Here is a 21547-nt window from a genome sequence, read left to right as displayed (position 1 = left end):
TCTGGAGATTGTTCATTATTACAACTGTTGGGGGCAGGTGCTGTTGGCATGTAGTGGGGTAAGACCAGCAATTGCACAGGATAGCCCCATAAGAAAGAAAGAATTATCAGGCCCAAAATGTCAATTGTGCTAAGGTTGAGAAAAAAATTGTTCTGGTGTCACTGGAGTCTTAACTCTGCCATGTACATGTACTTACTAGGCAGGCATTCTATCACTTGAGCTGTAGCTTTATATTTTGTTTTCTAAGTTAGGGTTTCATGTTTTTGCCTCAGGCTGGCCTCATACCTGGTTCTTCTCTCTACAGCCTCCCACACAGCTGTGATCACAGATGTGTTCCACCATGCCTAGCTTATTGATTGAGATGGACTCCTACTAGCTTTTTGCACAGGCTGGTCTTGAACTGTGATCCTGCTCTTGAACTGTGATCCTGCTCTCTACCTTCCAAGTAAAACTTTGGTCTAAGTTGATATTTTAGAAGAATGAGATTTAATCATGCTGCTTGGCCTCTAGTCTATGTTGCTCAAACTTTGTGACAAAATGCCTGTGAAAAAGCAACTTAAAGGAGGAAATATTTATTTTGGATCATGGTTTCAGACTTTCCGTCAATGGTTCGCCAACTCCATTGCTTTGGGTCTGAGACAGAACATTATGGCACCAAGGGCAAATGGCAGAAGAGAGTGCACATTTCATGGTAGCCAGGAAGCAACAAGGTGAGGAAGAGTCCAGGGACAACGTATAGTCCCCAAAACATGCCCTCAACTCCCTTCAACTAAATTCTAATACCTAAATTTATATCAACTTTTAATAGTTCACCAAATTATGAACCCATCAATGAATTAATCAGCTGATGAGGTCAGAGTCCTCTGGATTCAATCATTTCTCAAAAGCCCATTAACTGGCAAACAAGTCTTTTTAGCACATGCCTATGGGAGACATTTTAAATTTAAACCATAACATTCTACCCTGGACCCCAAAGACTCATGTGCATCTCATAAAACAAAATGCACTCAGTTCATTCCCAAGAATCTCCATAGGCTTAAAAGTTCTAGCATTGCTCAAAAGTCCAAGTCAAAAGTTTTCTCTGGCACGAAAGGCAAATTCTTAACTGTGAGCTGATATAAAAATCAAAAGCAAGTTAGAGACTGCCAAAATACAATGGCAAAGTGTAAACATTTCCATGTCAAAAGGATGAAAGGAGGCATAGAAAGGTGGGATCAGATCAAATCAAGACCAAAATCCAATGGGGCAAACATTAAATCCTATGCTCCATGTCTGGCATTTGGGGAACATGGTAGCATAATGTGAGCTCCAAAGGGCTTGGGCAGCCTCTCTTCTCCAGATCTAAATGGAGTCATTTATGCCAGACCTTTTATAAAAAAACAAACCAAACCAAACCGAGAGATTTAAAGAAGGGGTTCTTATGATTATCTGGTATTAAAGCCTTCTAGGCATCAGGCAGAAGGCAAACTCATGTCTTTGGCCAGGGAATACAACTATTTCTACTGGCTCCAGATATGTTCTTTTAATAGCTCATGTTCACAGAGTTTGTTTATGCCCTCTTGTATTTTGCTTTGTAATGGTGTTTAACTTCTACTTAGAGATGCTGGGAGTTTTCTTTCTGTGTTGATTCACCCCATTGATGTTTACCCTCTAATTGGACTGGTACCTGCCCCTGGTACACCTGGCCCCTAAAGTAGATATTTCCTCAAACAATCAGTCCTGAACTGCTCCATTTGCAGCAGCAATCTAGACAAAAAGGATTGTCCAATTCACCCCCCTCCTAATTGAGCTGGGGATAGCCACAAGCATAGGCACCTGTAGGAGGAGTCACCATCTCCCTCTCATATTACTGTTGGAATTAAAGATCCTCTGGTGCCAAAAACAGACACAGAGAGACAGAAAATCTTGACAAGGCAATTTCTTTTGATCAAAAGGGTGCAAGCATGTACTTACTCCAGCTGAGCAGACACACAAGCAAAAATGGCCAACCGTGGCTCCTAGTTATATTCCTGATGCAGTTGTACCTGCACCTAACCCTGGATTTATCCAGGTCAAAGGTTCACAATCTCTCTAGACTGGCTAAAAGACTTGGGGGATGGGTTAGGGCATACAGTTTGGTGGGTATGAATTCGTACAGGAATCCAGAAGAAGAAGCAAAGACCCTTTAAACATGCAAGTCAACTAATGGCGACCTGAGGAATTTTTAAGTAATCTAAGAAAGTAACAAATACTTTGATAGAAAAGATCATTTTTCTTACATTACCAAAAATTATCAAGACTTTACTGACAGCAAAAACCAAACAAACAACCCCTCCCCCCAACCACGGCCATGCTTCAGAGTCAAATAGATTCTTTGATTGTTGTCACTTTTCAAAATAGGAAAAATTAGATCTTCTGACATATGAAAGAGGTCCCAAATCTGACAACAATTATTGGAGTCCTGGGAAACATGATTTAAGACTTGCAATTGGACATCCTGTTTACTGCCTCTGGCAGGGCCCCTTCTGATGCTTCTATCAGTGCTCAGGTTTGGGTCATGCCTGTTTAACTTGTTAACCAGGTTTATCTCTTCCTGGATATAAGCCTTTAGGATCCAAATTGTGATGCAACAGGGCTATTGACCTCTGCAAATGGACATGATTCCATGAACAACCTTGATCATGCTGGGCAAAGATTTAGACAACAAAAACCAACTGGTGATCAAATGAGTCCCAAAGGACAATCATAGGAGGGACAATCTTCCTGTTAGGTAGGGTCTGCAGCCCCTTGCAAGCTCTGAAGCAGATACAGAAAACAGACCTCCTTCTCTCAGCAACTCCCCAAAAAGATTTTCTGGGGACTGTCCCTCAGAAGGAAGCTGAGGCAGGCTAGGAAATTGGGGGGAAAAAATCAAGCACCATGTGACCTTTCCTAGTGGCAGTGGCAGTGGCAAAGCTCTTTTCAATTGCAAATCCTGTGCAGCTGTAGGGAAGCCACAAAGCTGTGGAAAATTCTGACCTGGACCTCATATGTGAAGTTGGAATCCATGAGAATTAGCATTAGTGCATTCTCAGAGAAAATCAAATCTGTCAATCACCTTACCCTGACTCACAGGAACAGCCCTGATTTTTTCCCACCAGGGCTTTTTAAAAAAAGATCTCAGCCAGGCACTGGTGGTTCACATCTATAATCCTAGCTACTCAGGAGGCAGAGATGAGGAGGATCTTGGTTTGAAGCCAGGCTGGGCAAATAGTTCTCAAGACCCTATCTCAGAGAAACCCATCACAAAAAAAGGGCTGGTGGAGTGGCTCAAGGTGTAGGCCCTGAGTTTAAACCCCAGTACCACAAAAGAAAAAATCTCTCTCTCACTCCTTTCTCTGGTCCTCTTCTATCTCACTGCTTTCCTTCACCTATAATAAACTTTATTATCTCCCTTACTACATCCATGTATCCTGCCTGGATTCTTTCCATGTGGAAAATTTTCTGACCAGAGTTTCCAGAGGCTGCAACACCTCCATCCATGGCCTTGCTGGCTATAGCCCACTGGCCACTTCTTTGGACTGACTTTGCTCGCTGTCTGTAACTTTCTTCAGCAGGTGTTCTACCTTCACTTCCTGGGGTCTGCACTGCAGCTTTGGCTTTGCTCTCACATCACCCTCTCAAGTGCTGCTCACAACAATACCTTGTCTCCTAGGCCTTCCTTTGAAATCTCACTAGAAGCCTCCACAATCCCATAGCTTTTGTAATCTTCATGCCTGCAAAGTCAATGTTTGCTGCTATTAGCTAGACCCCCTTGTACTATAGCTAAAGCATCCTCTGAGTGCCTCAATGGCAAAACTCAGAGAATCACTTCCCTAGATGGCCCAGTGTGAGCAGGGTGCTCAAAGCAAAGTCTTTCAAACAAGTTTATACTTTCATACCCTTGAGCCTGTGATGGGTGGAGTACTGCTGATTCTTGAGACACCTTCAAGGCATATTTGCCTGTTGTTCAATACAAAGTATTTGGTTTCTTTGCTAATTTCTTTAACAAGGAAAACAAGATAGGCTCTTAGGAGAACTTCACTAGTTATTCTAGAATTATAAAATGTTAGCAACAGAAGAGGCCTTATTAATTACTTCTTTCAATTTTCTCACTTACAAATGATTTGGAGTTTATCAAATCTTTATTACCATTAGTGGTAATGTATGTGTGTGTATATCTGTGTGGTATGGCCTTTTTTAAAAAATAGGATTAAAGATGTCTCATAAAAGATATTATGTCATTCAGAGGAAAATTGGATGGAGCTGGGGATATCACTGGGTGTGAGATAAACCAAATTCAGAAAGACAAATATCACACGTTTTCTCTTATATGTAGGACCTAGACCTAAAAAAAAAAAATCATATGGCATAATTGTAAAAGGGGTACTATTTTTTAGAGGATAGGGGAAAAACAATGAGGGGGGAGTGGGAAAGGAGAGGGTAATAGGGGTGAATGTTTGAAGTACATTATGTGTGTATGAAAATAGCATAATGAAACCCACTAAAGAGTGTGAAAAAGGGAGTGAGGCAGGATGGAGGGGGCATAAAAAAGAGTAACAGAGCAGGTGAATTTGATCAAAATATATTATATGCATGTAATAGAAATATCACAAACTCCTTTGTACAATCAGAAATAAAAATTTCACAGAGCCACAATAATTAAAATAATACATGGCACCAGTATGTGAACAGACAGATCAACTAAACAAAAATTTAAAAAGAGACTCAAATACATATAAGAATTTAGTATACAATGAAGTTGCATCTCAAATTAATGGGAACAAGATGGGTTATTAAGTTGTTGGGACGACTATGGAGAAATCTAGAAAAGAAATTAAGGTGGACCCTGGAGGGCTAAATTAAATTACAGATGGATCAAAGATTCCAGCATAAAAAAATATGAAAGTATTGAAAAATGATCTCAGAGTGGCAAAAGCTTTTTGGAAATGATACAAACCCCAAACATATACAGCAAACACTGAAATATTCAACTACTGTTATGTGCCATATTAATGATGCTTCAATGATGGGTCATCTTTACTATGATAGTCAGATAAGATTGTAATGAGCTAGAAAATACCTATCACCTAGTGACATCACAGCCATAACAATCTCATGGCGTGATATTGGTGTAAAGAGACCTACTGTGCTGACAGTCATGTAAAAGTAGGGTACATACAATTATGCGTGGTCTATAGTACTTGATAATCATAATAAATGGCTAGCTAACTGCTTTTTAAAGATATGTTCAAATATCAGCAAAGATGCACCATAATCATTTGGGTCACCCATAGTTCCACGGGTGACCATTTTTCAGATGATTTTCAAAAATTTGTAATAATATAATTTTCCTAGGAACATATGGTCTATAGATTTGGCCCCATTAATGTTTTACCCCCACATTTGGGCAGGGGTAAGCTACAAAGCAGTTACTTAAGCTGAGTAAAACTGCATTCCTTTTGAGGATAAATAAACATTATTTCCCTTATTTTCTTGGATAGTTACATATATTGGACAAGTCCCTAGATAGTTAATGTGAATATTATGTAAGATATATATTACAAGTCATTAATATTCATAGTAAGCTTTACATTTGTGGATATTTTTCCTTACAATAATTGTGTACCTAAAGCTATAGCTCAGTGATAATGGAAAAAAAAAAACCAAGAATTGAACTCTGTGGTTTACTAAGTAGATTATATTGATTTCTCAGAAGTACATGAAAAGTCAATGTTTATATATTATTATGCACTAAATTAAAACTACACATTGTATTCTGGTTTCTCTAGCTATATGGTGAAATGTTATGTCCTTGAACAAACAAGGGATTTTCAATAACCAAAATAACATGAAAAAAGAAAAACACATTTGGAGAGCTTAGACTTCCTGATTTCAAAACTCAGAACCTGTACTTATCAGGACTGTGTGGCATTAGATAAGGATAGACACATAGGTGAATCAAATAAATTCTGAGAGTCCAAAAGTAAACTTTAACATTTATCCAGAATATATAAAGAACACTTATAACTCAAAAACATCATCAACAACAAAATAATTTAACAGTGATTTAACAAAGAATCATAGTAGATGCTTCTCTGAAGAATATACAATGGCCAGTAGGCACATGAAAAGATATTCAACAATGTTAGTCTTTACAGAAATGCATATCTAACCCATAAGATACAACCACTACGAATGGTGATAACCAAGAAGACAATAATGAGTGCTATTGTTATATTATTGCAAATAAGGGCATGGAGAATTGTTGGCAGGTATATAAAATGGTATGGCCACTTTATAAAGTAGTTTGGCAGTTTCTAAAAATACGAAATACAGATTTAACATATGACACAATTCCAATAATTGTGTTCCATATATAATATATGACAAAATATATATATCCTATATATATATATAATATATATACCCAAAATAACTGAAAATATATTCACACAAAACTTGCACACAAACATTTATAGCAGCATTATTCAAATAATCAAATGGTAGAAACAACCCAAATGTCTGTCAACAAATTGAAGGCTAAACAAAATGTGGCATGTCCATACAATGTGAAAAAAGAACGAAGTATTGATATATGCTAAAACATGGATAAATCTAAAGAACCTAAGTGAAAGAAGCCAGTTACAAAAGGATCCTATTCACACAATGTGTCCAGAACAGGCAAATCTATAGTGACAGAAACTATGTTACTGGTTGCATAGCACTGGGTAGTAGGTTGGCAGGGTTGGATGCACAGTGACTGCTAACAGAAATGTTTTTTGGGGGGACAACAAAATGTTCTAAAATCATATTATAGCTGCATAACCATTAATATAGTTTAAAACATTGATTTGTATACTTTAAAGGGGTGACTTCTATGTTATGAAATTATATCTCAAAAAAGCTGTTAAAAATGTAAATGTTACAGTCTGTTTAGTAATAAGGAAATTTTCTGTGGTATAAAACATTATAGTTATCTTAGGTTTCCCTAAGTGGTAGGGGGGTAAACTTTCAATAAATAAATACTATCAATGACAATCCCAAATCAATCATTAATCCCTTTGTTTGAAGTAGTGGACTTAATATTTTTTGGGAGGCCCTAGTGAGATAGTGTAGTTAATTTTTAATATTGAATTTATCTCTTTGCATCCAGCATACTTTAGTTTGTTGTTGGTTGCTTCCCAAAATGACCTCTCTGCCTCCTCTCATCAAAAAAAGAAAAATCACATAAGTGTTGCTTCAACATGTTCATTATGGATAAATTTAGGTTAGAGATCTGTCTCATAGATTAGGGATATTTATTTACCACCTCATTGCTTATACAAGTCACAAGTCTTAGCAGTAAGCTAGCTATGGAGGTCAAAATGATAACTACTGGTATTTTTATACTTTTTGTGGTAACATTTATCCAGATTTGTCTATGAAATTCTGTTCAATTTGTGGCATATTGAGAAAGAGCTACATAAGGAATAAAAAATGAAAAAGTTTTATGGCAATTTAAAAAAGTTATAGTCACCACTGGTCCTACTTACAAGTTTTCCTCCAGGAAAACATTTTGATTTATAGTTCATTTTTAATCTTGGAGCAACTTCTTGTCATCAAGTATACTTCAAATGCCTGGAACATTTTCCTCACCAACCAAGATCTCCCATCCCACCCTAAGAAATGCAGACTAGTTCACATTTAACCTGAGTGCAACATAATTTGGAATCTGGCATTAATATATATAATGCATTTTGAGGAAAAACATAAATTATTTAAAAATATCTGCTGTTTTGCAGGTTTTGGAACATCTGTTTATTAGTACTTAAAATTTTTTTCTACATACTCAAATGTCTCACTCATTTTCTTCAGTCCCATTACTTTTTCTCTTACCAACAATCCAGAATTATTTACAGATGCATCTTATTTCTACTTCAATATCAAGACAAGAAGAAAGAATGATGTTAAGTAGGACTGGATAATGTAGCTCAGTGGTAGAATACACAAGCATGAGACCCTGGATTTGATCCTTAGTGCCACTAAACTAACCAACCACCTAACTAAATAAATAAATAAATAAAAAGGAAGCTAAGTGACCCTAACCTCTATGCTACCTGTAGACATTAAATTTACTTAATAAAAGCATAACTAAGTAAAGTTTAGCATAAACTTAGTAAAGAGGTACGAAAATTCACTAGGAAAAAAAAAGCACAATGAGAGGTTTTTGACTAGCTTTTTATTACTCAGTTTAGGAATGAGTTTTTAATATTATACAGAACACGTCACTTATATACCAGGAGAAAAAAAGTTCTTTATCTCATCGACAGAAATTACCACTACGAATGCACAGTTCTTTAATAGAAACCTTTTTGGTGAGGTATGTTTCAGAATTCAGGACTCAGAAGTTTTTCGCAGGTAGGTCTGCTACTTATGCAACGCCATCAGCAAGCTGCACTGTCATGAAACACATTGATGTTTCTGTAGAAAATTTATGGATATGCACACTAGGTCCTTCAATGACACACAGTCTCAGTCCCTCTCAAGCTAGACTTTACTACTAAATGTTAAAGAATCAGTTGATGTCCTCAATGCAAAGGAACTAATGCAGAAACTTTAAAGCGACAGAGGCCAATAAGAGAAGGGGACCAGGAACTAGAGAAAAGGTTAGTTCAAGAAGAATTAACTTAGAAGGTAACTCACATGCACAGGAAATCAATGTGAGTCAACTCCCTGTATAGCTATTCTTATCTCAACTAGCAAAAACACTTGGTCCTTATTATTGCTTATACTCTCTCTTCAACAAAATTAGAGATAAGGGCAACACAGTTTCTGCCTGGAAGCGAGGGGGTGGGAGGGAGAAGGGGGGAGGGGAGGAGAAATGACCCAAACATTGTATGCACATATGAATAAAAGATATATTAAAAAAAAAAAAAAGAAGTTAGGAAAGTCAGATTAGAGACTGGGACTTGTAATTGCTGTGTTCATTTGAAAACGAGTTCTTTCTACCTTACTTGATAATCTACACCAGAGCCAGTGTAAATTCAAAAAATGAAACAGTAGAAGAAAAAAGAAAAGATGAAAAAGAAACAATGCATTTCAGGTTTAAAATGAAACAGTATATTTTATTTCAGGAGGTAAATGAAAAATGGATTAACCTGTGAAACTACATTAACCCCAGGCGTTCCTGTAGAAGTGGCCCAACTCCACCGGTTAAAAATTCCCTATCTTGTCGCGATAGTAACAACATCCGATCAGGCCCAAGTTTGCAGTGTGAGCCTCCCTGGAGACTGAAGGACTGGAGCAGAGGAATATTGCGGAGGACAGAAGACTGGGCATGACGCAGCGCTGCAGTATGGCTGTCTCAGCCTGGCAAACTTCAGCCTCAAACAAGGGAAAGCGGCCAAGCAGGGATCTGTGGGGTCACTGGTCTCTTGCCAGCACACAGGGTGGACAATAAGATTCCTTTCTAAAACTCTGGTGTAAGTTCTTGCCAGGGCTATAGCGGCGGGAAGGAGGAAGGGAGGCTGGGAGCGGGAAGAAGGGAAACAGGTCTCGCAGGGGTTGGGTGAAGTGGGTCGCAACCATCTGTTCTGTATCGGTTCCACAGGGTTGGGTACCTGCGTGGGAGAAGCGCGACCTGCTCGGAACCTCCTGCGTCACTAGGAACCCAGCACCCAGCTCCCGCAGCTTCCAGCAAAAAGCTCCGCGAAAGCCCGCAAGCCTTTCCCACACCTGCAGCCCACCATCCAACCCCGTCCCTGAGACCGGCGGTGGCGGGGTGGGATCCCGCACTGCGCAGGCCCGCCTCGGCCCCGGACACAAACACGGGGCGGGACTTTCGCGGCTTTCCGTCCAATCGCGTTCCAGTCACGCACGGGGTGGGTCCCTCGAGACTTTTTGTCCAATCGCGTTCTCCTCGCGCACACGGGGCGGGACCCTCGCGGTTTTACGTCCAATTCGCGCTGGTCTGCGGTCCAGACAGAGCTGGCAGGTGGGGCTGAGTGCTGTGGGCAGAGCGCGGAGGCTGGACCTGGGCGGTGAGGACCTGCAGGCCCGCTGAGCCCCATCCCATCCCTCATCTCATCCAGCTGCTCTGGGGAAGGGAAAGTTAAGTGGTGTGGAACTGCGGAGTGCCGGGGTCTGGCTGGGGCGTGGTGTCCTAGCATCTTGCCTGCCGGAGTCCAAGAGGTCCCATTGAAGCTGGGCCGCTGGGCTGGCCGGTCGTGGTGTTTGTTTAGATTTTTGCTCCTTAGTGTCCTCTTGAGTGTGCAGAGTTGTCCTTGCGTTAGTGGGAGGAATCTCTTGAGCTTCCACTGCTCTCTGCTCCGTTGACCCCTTGCCACTGCGACATGCTGCTGGCACAGATACGTAGGCACCGGGAGGTACCTAGCTAGCTTCCAGTGAACCCTTCTAATGTAGGCACAGCTGCCCTAAACCTAGTTAGTGCTATAGTAATTTAATCTTGCCGTTTAGCAGATGGTGTTTCTGCATATTTTTTCAGGGATTCATGAAAGTTTGAGACTTGGTGCCTCCCATCTCCTAAATTGTCTGCCTTCCACCTTCTTTTGCCAGCTTTTGTTATTATTTTTCCTCTGAAATTTTTGTTAAGCTTGTTTTTTCCTTCCCACAGTCACCAGCTTTGTTTAGGGTCCCTGTGGTCTGAAATCAGAATTGTTGCAGCAGGCTCCTGGCTGTCCTAAACAGATCATCTTCTTGGTATACTGGTATGTGACAGTCTATTCCTTTACTTACTGTTCCTGGTTTTCTTTTCCATTGTCTGTGAGTTCATATCATATTGCCCACAGGAAGTTCATTCTAGTTAAATCCATTATCATTTTCTTAATGCTGTTGGAATTATATTAACTTAATCTTTGTGGTTGAGAATTCAAGACAACTATTCAAGAAAGAATCTGATAATTCATATTTTAATGTTACCTGTTGGTGAGCTAAGCACTATGAGTATGAAATTTGTCCTCTTGTTCCCAGTTTCCTAGAGTCTGTTAAGTGACAGGGAAATATAAAGAGAATAGCTTATCTTCTCTGCATGTTTATGTTAGTTTCCTGTTGATGCCATAACAGATAGTCACAAACTTTACATTTAAAACAAAACAAATTTACTATCTCATAGCTTAGATGTGAAGTCTTTGAGTGGGTTTGGCTGGATGATTTGTATAGAATCTCACAAAACTAAAATCAGGGTTTCTATAAGGGCTGGGTTGTTCTCTGAGGCTCTGGGGAGGAGAATCCACTTTCGTTTTCATTCATTTTGTTGGTAGAATTCAGTTCCTGTGCACTCGAAGGACATCTTACTGTCAGTCAGCCCTATGCATCTCAGTTTCTTAAGGCCACCTGTATCTTCAAAGACAGCAGCAGCTCCAAAAAAAGCTTCCAAGTCTGCTCCAAAGGGCTTAACTGATTAGATTAGGTACACCTGGACAATATCCCTTGATTAAGGTCAGTTCAATAGATGATAACCCAATCATGGGAGCACTGATTTCCCTGGGCATTAGGGGTGTGGAATTTGAGGCCATTCATGGGAATCCTGCCTACCATAATATGGTCATCTTAAGCTACATTATTTTTATAACATACTTTTTCAGGTATTTAAAAAATTCTGATGTACATGACTATCCATTCAAACATAAGGAAATTCAGTGAAAGTTATTTGCCCACAGACATATGGCTAGAAAATGGCCAGGTTTGTATTTGGACCCATATCTATATTTCCATTAGGCTCAAAGCCATGTTTATGGATGTTCAAAATGGAATGCACCTGAAATCATTAGAAGGGTAGAAAACGGGGAACTGTGAGATTGTTGTTATACTTCATTTTTGGATTAGCTCTTTATATTAATGGTATAGACTGAAAGCCCAAAATGCAATGGCATGAATAAAATACAGGTGAGGTGGAGAGTTTTGTTTTGTTTTGGTTTGGTTTTTTGAGATAGTGTCTCACTGTTGCTCAGGCTGATCTTCAATTCCTGGTCTCAAGTCATCCTACTGCCTCAGCCTCCCGAGTAGGTGGAACTACAAGAATGTGCCACTGGGCCCAGCACTTAAAAAAAAATGCATCTAGGACTGGGGCATGGCTCAAGTTGATAGAGGGCCAGTCTATTAAGTGCAAGCCCTGAGTTCAATCCCAGTACCACCAAAAAATAAAAAAATACATCTGAAAGTAGTTCAGGACATTGAATGATTCTGAAAACTTCAGCAAATGGCTTTTGACTATGGATCCACTATGGCAGTACTTAACTACCTTATTCATATTTTAGGTTAGTTTGATTTTGGTGAAAATTATCATATATGTGGAAAATACTCAGTTGCTTTGGTATACTTCCAACTATTCTGATTAGGCTTCACACCATCTTCACAGTTAACATATCAGCTTGCCATGTGATTTATGTATTCTATAATATTTTATACCTCTATACTTGAACACCTCTTCTTCACCTCTTCACGTGTTCTTCAAAGTTCTCTTTCTCAGCCCAGAATCTTTTTCTGCACATCAGATCCTATCTGTTCATCAAGACTTTCTGCAGGTTGCCTTAATCTTTATTGTGTTGCTTTATATAGGGGAAAGATCTTAGTCTAACATCTGGGTTTGAGTCCCAGGTATGAACTCTTAGGCAAATTACTAAAATTCTCTGAGTTTTGTTTGTTCCTATATAAAAAGGCAAAGAATGTCACCTTTCAGAGATAATTTGAATGTTAGGGAGGTAACTCATATTTTCTGTTACATACTGTTGTATCTGGCAAATGATGGGTGTTCGATAAATGAAGACTATACTGGTTTCATGGGTCATACTTTGATTTCTAGCATGTTGAATCTACACTGTTTTTAAATTTAAAGTTGTTTTTCTTTATCTGACAAGCTTATAAATTTCATAGGACCTGGGACCAGTTCTGCATATATGTTGTCCCTGATGAGTTAGAACTAAGATATATGACTGTATTTATAATATTGACTTTGTAAGGGCTATTTCTTTTTTTTCTTTAGTTTTTCTATTGTGATTGTATCATGGAAAATCAACTGGCTAAATCAGTTGAAGAACGAACATTTCAATACCAGGATTCTCTCCCATCACTGCCTGTTCCTTCACTTGAAGAATCATTAAAAAAATACCTTGAATCAGGTATGTTCACAATATTTTAGTATACATTAATATTGTTAGCACCTAAGAAACAGTGGCAGTATTAGAGGTTGATGAGGCTCTAATTGCTGCTTCTTCTAGGCTTATGATAAAGTATCTTTAAAATGTCTTATTTTTTCTATAGTTTGAAAAGCCAGATAATATTAATAGGCCTAAAAGTGTAGTGCCCCCTGCCCCAGCCCCCACCGCCTGGTTCCTTGTGCCCTCACAAATCCTACTCCCAGGGCAAGGATTTTCAGATCTTTTATCGGTTTCTTTTCTTATTTCCATATTTGAAGTAATATTCTCACACTATATCCTAGATTTTTAGCTATAGCTATTATAAATTCCTAAAAAAATGTGTATTTAGCTCTTTAACCCTCCCTCTCTTCAGCATATGTACAATCCAACTTACCCACATTTTCCATTTCATTTTCTCAGTACAGTTGTAAAACTCACCATTTTCAAACCAGCAGTCACCTGATTTAATTCAAGATTTCACCTGGTTTTAATAAACATTTATCTGTCTTAATTCATCTTACCATTCAGGATTATGGTCACATAGTTACTTGCAAGTGAACCATGAATTTTACTTGAGGTTTTTTTGGCGTGGGGAAGATGTGGTACTAGGGTTTAAATGCAGGGCTTTGAGCTTATTTGACATGTGCTCTACTGCTTGAGCCATATCTCCAGCCCTTTGAGTTACCTAATTAAAGCTACATGTTTCTCTTATTCATTTGCTTAGTTTACTCTGTGTTCATAATTTATCCCTATACACTTCAGAACAGTGAAAATTCCTGAGTACATTTGAATACATAGAGTATTCTGTCAATCTCATTGTTCTTTAGAGATATCCTTTCTGGAGCCCTCTGCTCTCTTGCTCTGATTAGGTTCTCTTTTTCTGTGCTTGCTGGGCAGCTGTTAGCCAAGGGCTTTCTTTTGCCATTGTTCTGGCAGTTCTCTTCACAGCTCCTCACTGTATTATAGTCTATTTCCTGGAGTTGGCATCTTTCTCTTTCTTGGTTTACTTCCTTGTTTTGATTCATCTTCAGTAGCTACCCGAAAAGGGATATTTGGTAAAAATTAAAAAAAGAAAAAAGTAACAATGTGTTTACTTGTTTGTTGAGCTGAGTATAGAGTTGGAAATGATTTTTCTGAAGAATATCAAAGGTATTGTTTGTTCCTCTTGAGAAGTATGATGTCATTCTGATTTTGAGGCTCCTCCTCCTAAAGGTCACCATACCTCCCAATACTGCCACCCTGGGGACCATACCTTTAATACATGGCCCTTTGGCAGACACTATCCATATTTAAACCATAGCAGTGCCTTCTTAACAGGAGAGGGTCTGTTTACTATTTGATATCATCAAATCCTTTTGTATGTTTGTTTTGCTTGCTGTCATATGAGAGGCAATCTTTAGGCATTCATATTTATGTAGGAGACCCTAAAAAGACAGCTGGGAACTCTGTGTGCATGAGTTAGAGTTGGTAGATAGTGGACCTTATTGTTAGGTATAGTGAGAAGCCCATTGACTATTGGGACATATCCACATTTCAATCAGATTCCCTAAAGAGGACTTCTGTTTGCCTTTTGCCTGGAGGACATTCACCAATATTTTGGGAACTGAGTAAGGGGAAAGAGTTGAAGAAGGCTCACTTTTCAGGATGTACACTTTTTTTTCTTTTTTCAATTAAAGTTGCTTCTTAAGCTGATACCTAAAAACATAAAATTATATATACTAAGGGGACCATGTAATGCTTTTATACGTCATTATACACAGTGTAATGTTTAAACACAATGACTTTATCATTTCATATGCTGAAAACATTTAAAATGCCTTAATCCTTTTTTTTGCCCCTTTTTGAGACAGTGTCCCATTATACAGTCCAGGTTGGCCTTGAACTCCCTATGCAGCCTAGGCTGGCTTCAGACATACAGTCCTTCTACATCAGTCTCCTGAGTGCCGGGATTACAGGCCACAAAACCCCTTCTTCTAGCTTTTCGAGACACATATTAGATAATTGTTATCTGTAGTCATCCTACAGTGCAATAACACACAAGAATTTCTTATTTCTAGCTACAACTCAGTACCTATTGATCAACCTTTCCATCCTTCCCTCCCTCTTACTCTCTGAAACCTCTGTTAGCTACCATTCTGCTCTCAACTTCTATAAGATCAACTTTTAGATTCTACATATGGGTGAAGTGTTACTCTTTTTTCTGTGCCTAGCTTATTCTACCTAACATAATTATTTCCAGTTCCAACTATGTTGACACAAATTACAGGATTTCATTCTTTTTTATGGTTGATTAGTTTTCCATTGTATAGATGCCACAAAATCTTCAGGTGATGGACACTTAGGTTGTTTTCATTTCTTTGCCACTGTGAATAGTGCTGCAATACAGGATGTACACTTTCATTTTACTCCCCCCTTTTCACTTATGGGGTAGAATCCATGTATTCTGTCTTGTTTGATTCAACTTCTCTTGAGTAAAGAGGAAGTAGCCTGGCTTTGTAAAGAAAGTGATCCACAAGACAAGTGTGGCTGGGGTGGTTGTGTGACTGCTGCTTTTCGATACTCCCTAACAGTCCTGTTTTTAGCCTTAGTTTCTCCTTTGTCATTGGAGGTACCACGTTTCTTGAATTCTAGAACCTTTCTTGGATTCAAACTGGAGGAATTGGCTTGTTTCCTAATTAACATCTAACCCTTTCCCCATTCCCCACCACCTTCTACTCCCTGGGCTTTAAATATTAACTATGTCTATTTTACAAATCCGGTGTTTTTATGTTTTGTTTTATTTTTTTTGAAGTGGGGTCTCGCTACATTGCCCAGGCTCATCTCAAACTCCCAGATTCAAGTGATCTTCCCACCTCCACCTCCCAAGTAGCTATGACTATAGGCTTTTGCCACCACACACAGCTCCCTACTATTTTTTAATTTATAAAATGTTAGCTTAACCTCATATGCTGTCTTCTTTCATTTTTTTTGTACTTGTAGGGTTCCCCCACTCCTGATACTTCAGTTACTTTGATTTTAGTGGGTTTTTAGGAGAGGAGATGAATGTGGGGTTTTTTTTTTTTTTTTATCTCTTCTTTAAAAAAGAGTCACAGCCTATTCACTGTTTTTGAGTATCCGTTTTATTTATACTCTCTTTGAATCTAGCCTTTTAAAATTGGTTTTTGCAGTGTGCTAGATTAGATGTTTAAAAGGCAAAAATCAAACAAAAAGAATATATTACCCAAGTGCTGGTGGCTACTTGGTAGCTGAGATTGGGAGGATCACAGTTTAAGATCAGCCCAGGCAAATAGTTCACAAGACCTCATCTCTAAAATAACCAGAATAAAATGGACTGGAGGTGTGGCTCAAGCATAGAGCACCTGCTTTGCAAGTACAAAGCCCTGAGTTAAGACCTCAGTACACTAAAAAGAAAAAAAAAAAGAGAGAGAGAGATAATACATTAATATGATTTTTAAAATTAATTTTATAGCTTAATTTTTAAAACATTTTCTTTTCATGGAATAGGGATCCTGAATCCTTTTTTGAGTAGGAAACCATTTTTAGCCCTTAGGTACTTGAAAGTCAAGGTTCTGATTTGAACATTAATGGAAAGATGCTTTAATTTCTCTTATTTATGGTAAAATATGATTTACTTTCCACTGGCCTAATAAATGTTAGTCTCACCTCATACTTTTAAACTATAATCTTGAATAATTTTTAAATAACTGTAGAAAATTGTTACCACATTACATAATGTCCACAGTTTTCTTTTTTATGGTATTTTGCATTGTGCTTTTCAGCCATTTTCATGTTGTAAATTCTATAATTTTTTGTACTGTGGTGATATTTAATACTATTTTACATATCTGAGCCATTGGATTTGTATAAAAATACTTGAAGTGATTGGAGCTACTTGATGTATAAATACCTTAATCACATTTTTCCTTTATAGTAAAACCATTTGCAAATGATGAAGAATATAAGAAAACTGAAGAAATAGTTAAAAAATTTCAAAATGGAGTTGGAGAAAAATTACATCAGAAATTACTTGAAAGGGCAAAAGGAAAAAGAAATTGGGTATTTATTTTCATATACTATTATTGAAAACTAATGATGTTTAAAGAAGGAAAATTGTAAATATGCATAGCTTTCATTTTTAAATTATTGCTATAAAATCCTTACAGTCATTGTTGTCATTATGATCATCCAAAAGAATAAGCAAATGACTTACCTGGAGACCCTTGAATGAGTAACTGGGCCTCTGTTTACCTGAGAACTTTTTAAAATGCATATTTCCTGTTACCAGTGATTCTGATTCAGTAGGTCTGGAATAGGGCCCAGAAATCCTTATTTTAGCAACTACTCCTTATGGTTCTGTTGCAGGTGATCTGTAAACTGTGTTTGAGAGAAATGTTTTTCTAGGTGAAGATAGCCTGAAAACTTCCCAAACACCAAAATAGACATGTGACATAGGTAGCGCACACACACACACACACACACACACACACACACACACTCACATTTAAACCATATACTGGAGAAATGGACAGTTATAAAACTGGAGTTCCATTCCAATATAGAATATACATATTCTATATTTCAGTTAACCTATTGAAGGTCTTAATAATTTATTTATTTTTTTGGCAGTAGTGGAATTGAACTCAGGTCTTCACACTGGTTGGTCAGGCATTCTACCACTGAGCCATGTTTCCAGTCCTGAAGGTCACAGTAATTTTCCACAAGGAATTGTCTTTGATTTCTTTGGTTCAACCATTTCTCTACTTCTCTTCTGAAGAAGAAAATATTACCTTAGTCTAGAAATAACTGTGGTAACTATCTTACACAGTTTTAGAAAGAAAATGTTTTATAATCTTTTTATGAGACATTTATCTTTATGATGGAATAATAAAATTTTCCATTTCCACATTGCTTTGTTCTTAATTTGAGCCTTGGATAATTTTAATTAAAGTGGGGGTAAAGATAAAGAAGTTGTTCTGGCTGCTTCCTTTTTGCTTAGGTCTTTTTCTGAATTACTAATTATAGTTTATAACATCAATTTCTTAAAAAAGAGCTCCAGATAAATTTGGTAAAATTTGCTTATTCATGAATTTCAACTGCTTATTGTGAAAGGGAAGCACATGGAAAGAAATATCTATGAAAAGTCTAAATTTTAAGCCTACTGAAAAGTTTCGTATTTCTAATTTAGTATTTTAGTTTTTGTTTGGAAAAGGAAAATTGCAATGTCTTAATAACTGTTATCATTGGGTAAAGATTTTGTATATATTTTTTATATCCCAGGCACTCTGATAAAGTGTACTTAGTTGTGGTTTGTTTGTGATTTTAATAGGGTTTAGGATCTTACAGTTCTTAGAGAGAGACAGAAAGAAATGATCACAATAGCATTTTCAAATCTATGATGGTTTTTGAATGTTGAAAAATAAATAACAAATGTAGCTTGCTTTTTTTTTTTTGCCAGCAATTACATATTCAAGAATTTTGAAGAACATTAGGCTGATGTTCTTAATTTCTTTTAGCTGGAAGAGTGGTGGCTGAATGTTGCCTACCTGGATGTTCGTATACCATCACAACTGAATGTCAACTTTGTGGGGCCTTCCCCCCATTTTGAACATTACTGGCCTCCAAAGGAAGGCACTCACTTAGAAAGAGGAAGTATAATACTTTGGCATAACTTGAACTACTGGCAGCTATTAAGAACGTAAGGACACTTATGTGAATTCAGTAACAGCCTTACCCGAAGTCTCAGATGACAAAATGTTGAAGCTTAATTCACTTATTGGGGAAGAATAATATAGTTGTGATGGTTTGATTTATAAGTTTAATAATGACTTCTTGATCAAAATTCTTTTTTGAATAGAGAAAAAGTGCCTGTTGATAAAGTTGGAAATATTCCACTAGATATGAATCAATTCCGAATGTTGTTTTCTACCTGCAAGATTCCAGGAATTACTAGAGATTCAATTATCAATTATTTTAAGACTGGTAAGTAAAATCATGGGTACTTTAAAAAGTAAAGGCATTGGGATTTGGGTGGTTTCTACTGTGATTCTGTGGAATATTACTAATTTGATCCAAATTTCCCACTGCTCTGACTCACCCCGCCACATCCCCCAAAACCTTCTGCTGTTCTTTCTGGAGCTCCTGATTAGCAAAATCCATTGTATCCGCATCCTTTTCTTTGAAAGATACTGCTACTAAAACCGATGTTCTTTTTAGCTTGCTATGTCCTCTGTGGCCATTTCAGATTGGGATTTTTTCCTGTTTTATGTTTTGGTATTGCAGGGCTTGTGGGAAATGTTGCTGTCCTCTTTTCCTCCCTGTGCCCTTCATTTTCTCTTCTTTGTAGTTCGAGCTTTTCAGGTGTGTGTGGGGAACCATCAGGTTATATCACTAGTACTTGTGTTGACTTTCTCTGATTATTCCCTTTTATTCACTGATTGCTTAGCATCAATCCCACCATCTTCTGTTACTACAGCTTCTAGCTGTAGGTGATCTCAGGCCTCCAATTCCTTTGCTAGAATCTCTATCTCCACTCCTTCTCAGTGAGCCACTTTCTCCCATGGGCCTGCGTGAGACCTTACTACCCAAAACTCCATCACCTCTAACAATGCAGTTTCCAGCATCAGTCTGATGTCCACTTTCTCTTCATAAACACACGTTCTTTAGTCCTGCATGTCAACTATTTCAGCGGCCACACTACGATACACAACTCAGCGACCTTACTGCTCTACGCAGTTCTATCCTTCCTCCTCTCCAGTCTTCACTTCTTCCTATAGTTCTTTACTATAATCATTCTTTGCATATAAAGAAGAATCTTTGCCTCCTCCCCCCACACTAATCCACTAAAACCTTAACACTGTTTAAATTTCAGTCATATCAAAAATACCTCCCCTAGCAACTTACTTGGTGGTGGTGAAGGGGACCTTAAAACCTCACCCACGGATTTCATTTAACCTCAAGTGGGCCCATAGCATTAGCACTACCTTGCTATATTATTTTGTCAGTTTATTCTTTCATGCCTTTCTCCCTCATTCTCAGTTAGTAAACTCTTATTCTTAACAAATACAAAGTAGTATTCTTATTATCAGATTTACTGGCCTATCTGTAGTAGGCAGAGTAATGAAGAGTAATGACCCCCTAAAGATGTCAACTTCCCAGTCTCTGCAATTGTGAATTGTTAGTTTACATGATAAAGGGGAGTTACCAGTTGCTAATCAGTTGACCTGGAGATGAGGAGATTATCCTGGATTAATCACAAGGGCCCAAAATGACCTCAAGGACTTTTGTAAGTGAAAGAGGGAAACAAAAGAAAGAACCAAAGGGGTGGCAGCAAGAGAAAGTTGTGATCTTCCATTGATGCTTTGAAGATGGAGGAAGGGGTTCCTGAGTGTGGGCAGCCTCTAAAAGCTACCTTGATAAAGGAATGAAATAAATTCCCTCCTAGAGCCTCTAGAAGGAGCACAACTGTCGGTACCTTCATTTTAGCCCAGTAAGATATATTTAAGATTTGTGGCACTCACTCTAAGTTAATAAAGTTGTGCTGCTTCAAGCCACACACTAAGATAATAATTTGTTACAGCAGCCAAAGAAAACTTACTTTTTCAAACACTTGTCCCTCCCCTTTTGCCTTGCAATACTATTAAATTCATTTACTTTGCCTTCCTTTTTAAAAAGCAGATAGACAAGGGACTGGGGTACAGCTCAGTGGCACAGTACTTGTCTGCATGTTACATGTGTGAGGCTCTAGGTTCAATACCCAGCACCAGAGAAAACAAACAAACAAACAAAAAACTCTTCTGATTGCTCAGGACAACTTCCATATGTGTACTGGATCCAACTTTCTTTGGTCTAGTCATTACCTCTCTCTGCAGCATTATCAGTTTTCTTTTTTTATTATTAGATTGTTCTAATCTTAAATAACTTTAATATCTCTCATATTAAAAGAAAACAATGCTCCTTTTGTATTTCCTTCAATTGTCACACCACAGTCAAAACCACCATCCCTGCTAGGTGTTGTGGTGCATTGCTGTAATCCCAGTTCTCAGGAAGCTGTGTCAGGAGGATTGCATGTTCATGGCCAGCCTGGGCTGCATGTCAAGACCCTGTTTTAAAACAAGCAACAACAAAAATATCCCACCATCCTCTCTCACTTAGATTTTTTTCAGCTGGACTACTTTGGTTGCCTCCTAACTGATCTGACTGTACCACATTTTTCCTTCTGTAATTTATTCTCCATGGAGCACCTGGCATGACCTTTTGAAAGAGTCAGTTAGATTACATTATCACTCTACTGCATAGAACTCTCCATTGGCTTCCTTTCTATTATACTTAACATAGAAAGTCCTTTCTGAGGCCTATGTGGTCTGGCCTCAGCCTCATCCTTTTCTCTCTGTTGCAACTGCACTGACCTTGATTTC

The 21547-nt window shown here is 38.1% G+C and overlaps 1 protein-coding gene across 8 annotated transcripts in view; it reads left to right on the top strand.

Annotated features, from left to right (window-relative positions):
- The first annotated feature begins 9280 nt into the window (after positions 1 to 9280).
- Positions 9281 to 21547, top strand: part of Crot (carnitine O-octanoyltransferase) — a 36535-nt gene continuing 24268 nt past the window's right edge. For 2 of the 8 annotated variants that reach the window (XR_012445172.1, XM_020178381.2), the window contains exons 1-6: positions 9932 to 10019; positions 10613 to 10706; positions 12980 to 13115; positions 17065 to 17189; positions 18647 to 18828; positions 18988 to 19112. Coding sequence is in view for 5 of the 8 variants with exons in the window: in XM_020178381.2 (XP_020033970.2) it covers positions 13001 to 13115; positions 17065 to 17189; positions 18647 to 18828; positions 18988 to 19112 (547 nt within the window). In the remaining 3 variants the exon portion in view is untranslated. Of the gene's footprint in view, positions 9462 to 9589; positions 9861 to 9931; positions 10098 to 10612; positions 10707 to 12979; positions 13116 to 17064; positions 17190 to 18646; positions 18829 to 18987; positions 19113 to 21547 lie in introns of those variants that run through there. The other 6 variants (XR_012445174.1, XR_012445173.1, XM_074064850.1 and 3 more) reach the window with 5 other exon arrangements.

This window comes from Castor canadensis, chromosome 2, assembly GCF_047511655.1.
Source record: "Castor canadensis chromosome 2, mCasCan1.hap1v2, whole genome shotgun sequence".
Classification (NCBI taxonomy): Eukaryota; Metazoa; Chordata; class Mammalia; order Rodentia; family Castoridae; genus Castor; species Castor canadensis.
This window is presented reverse-complemented; position numbering and strand designations above follow the sequence as displayed.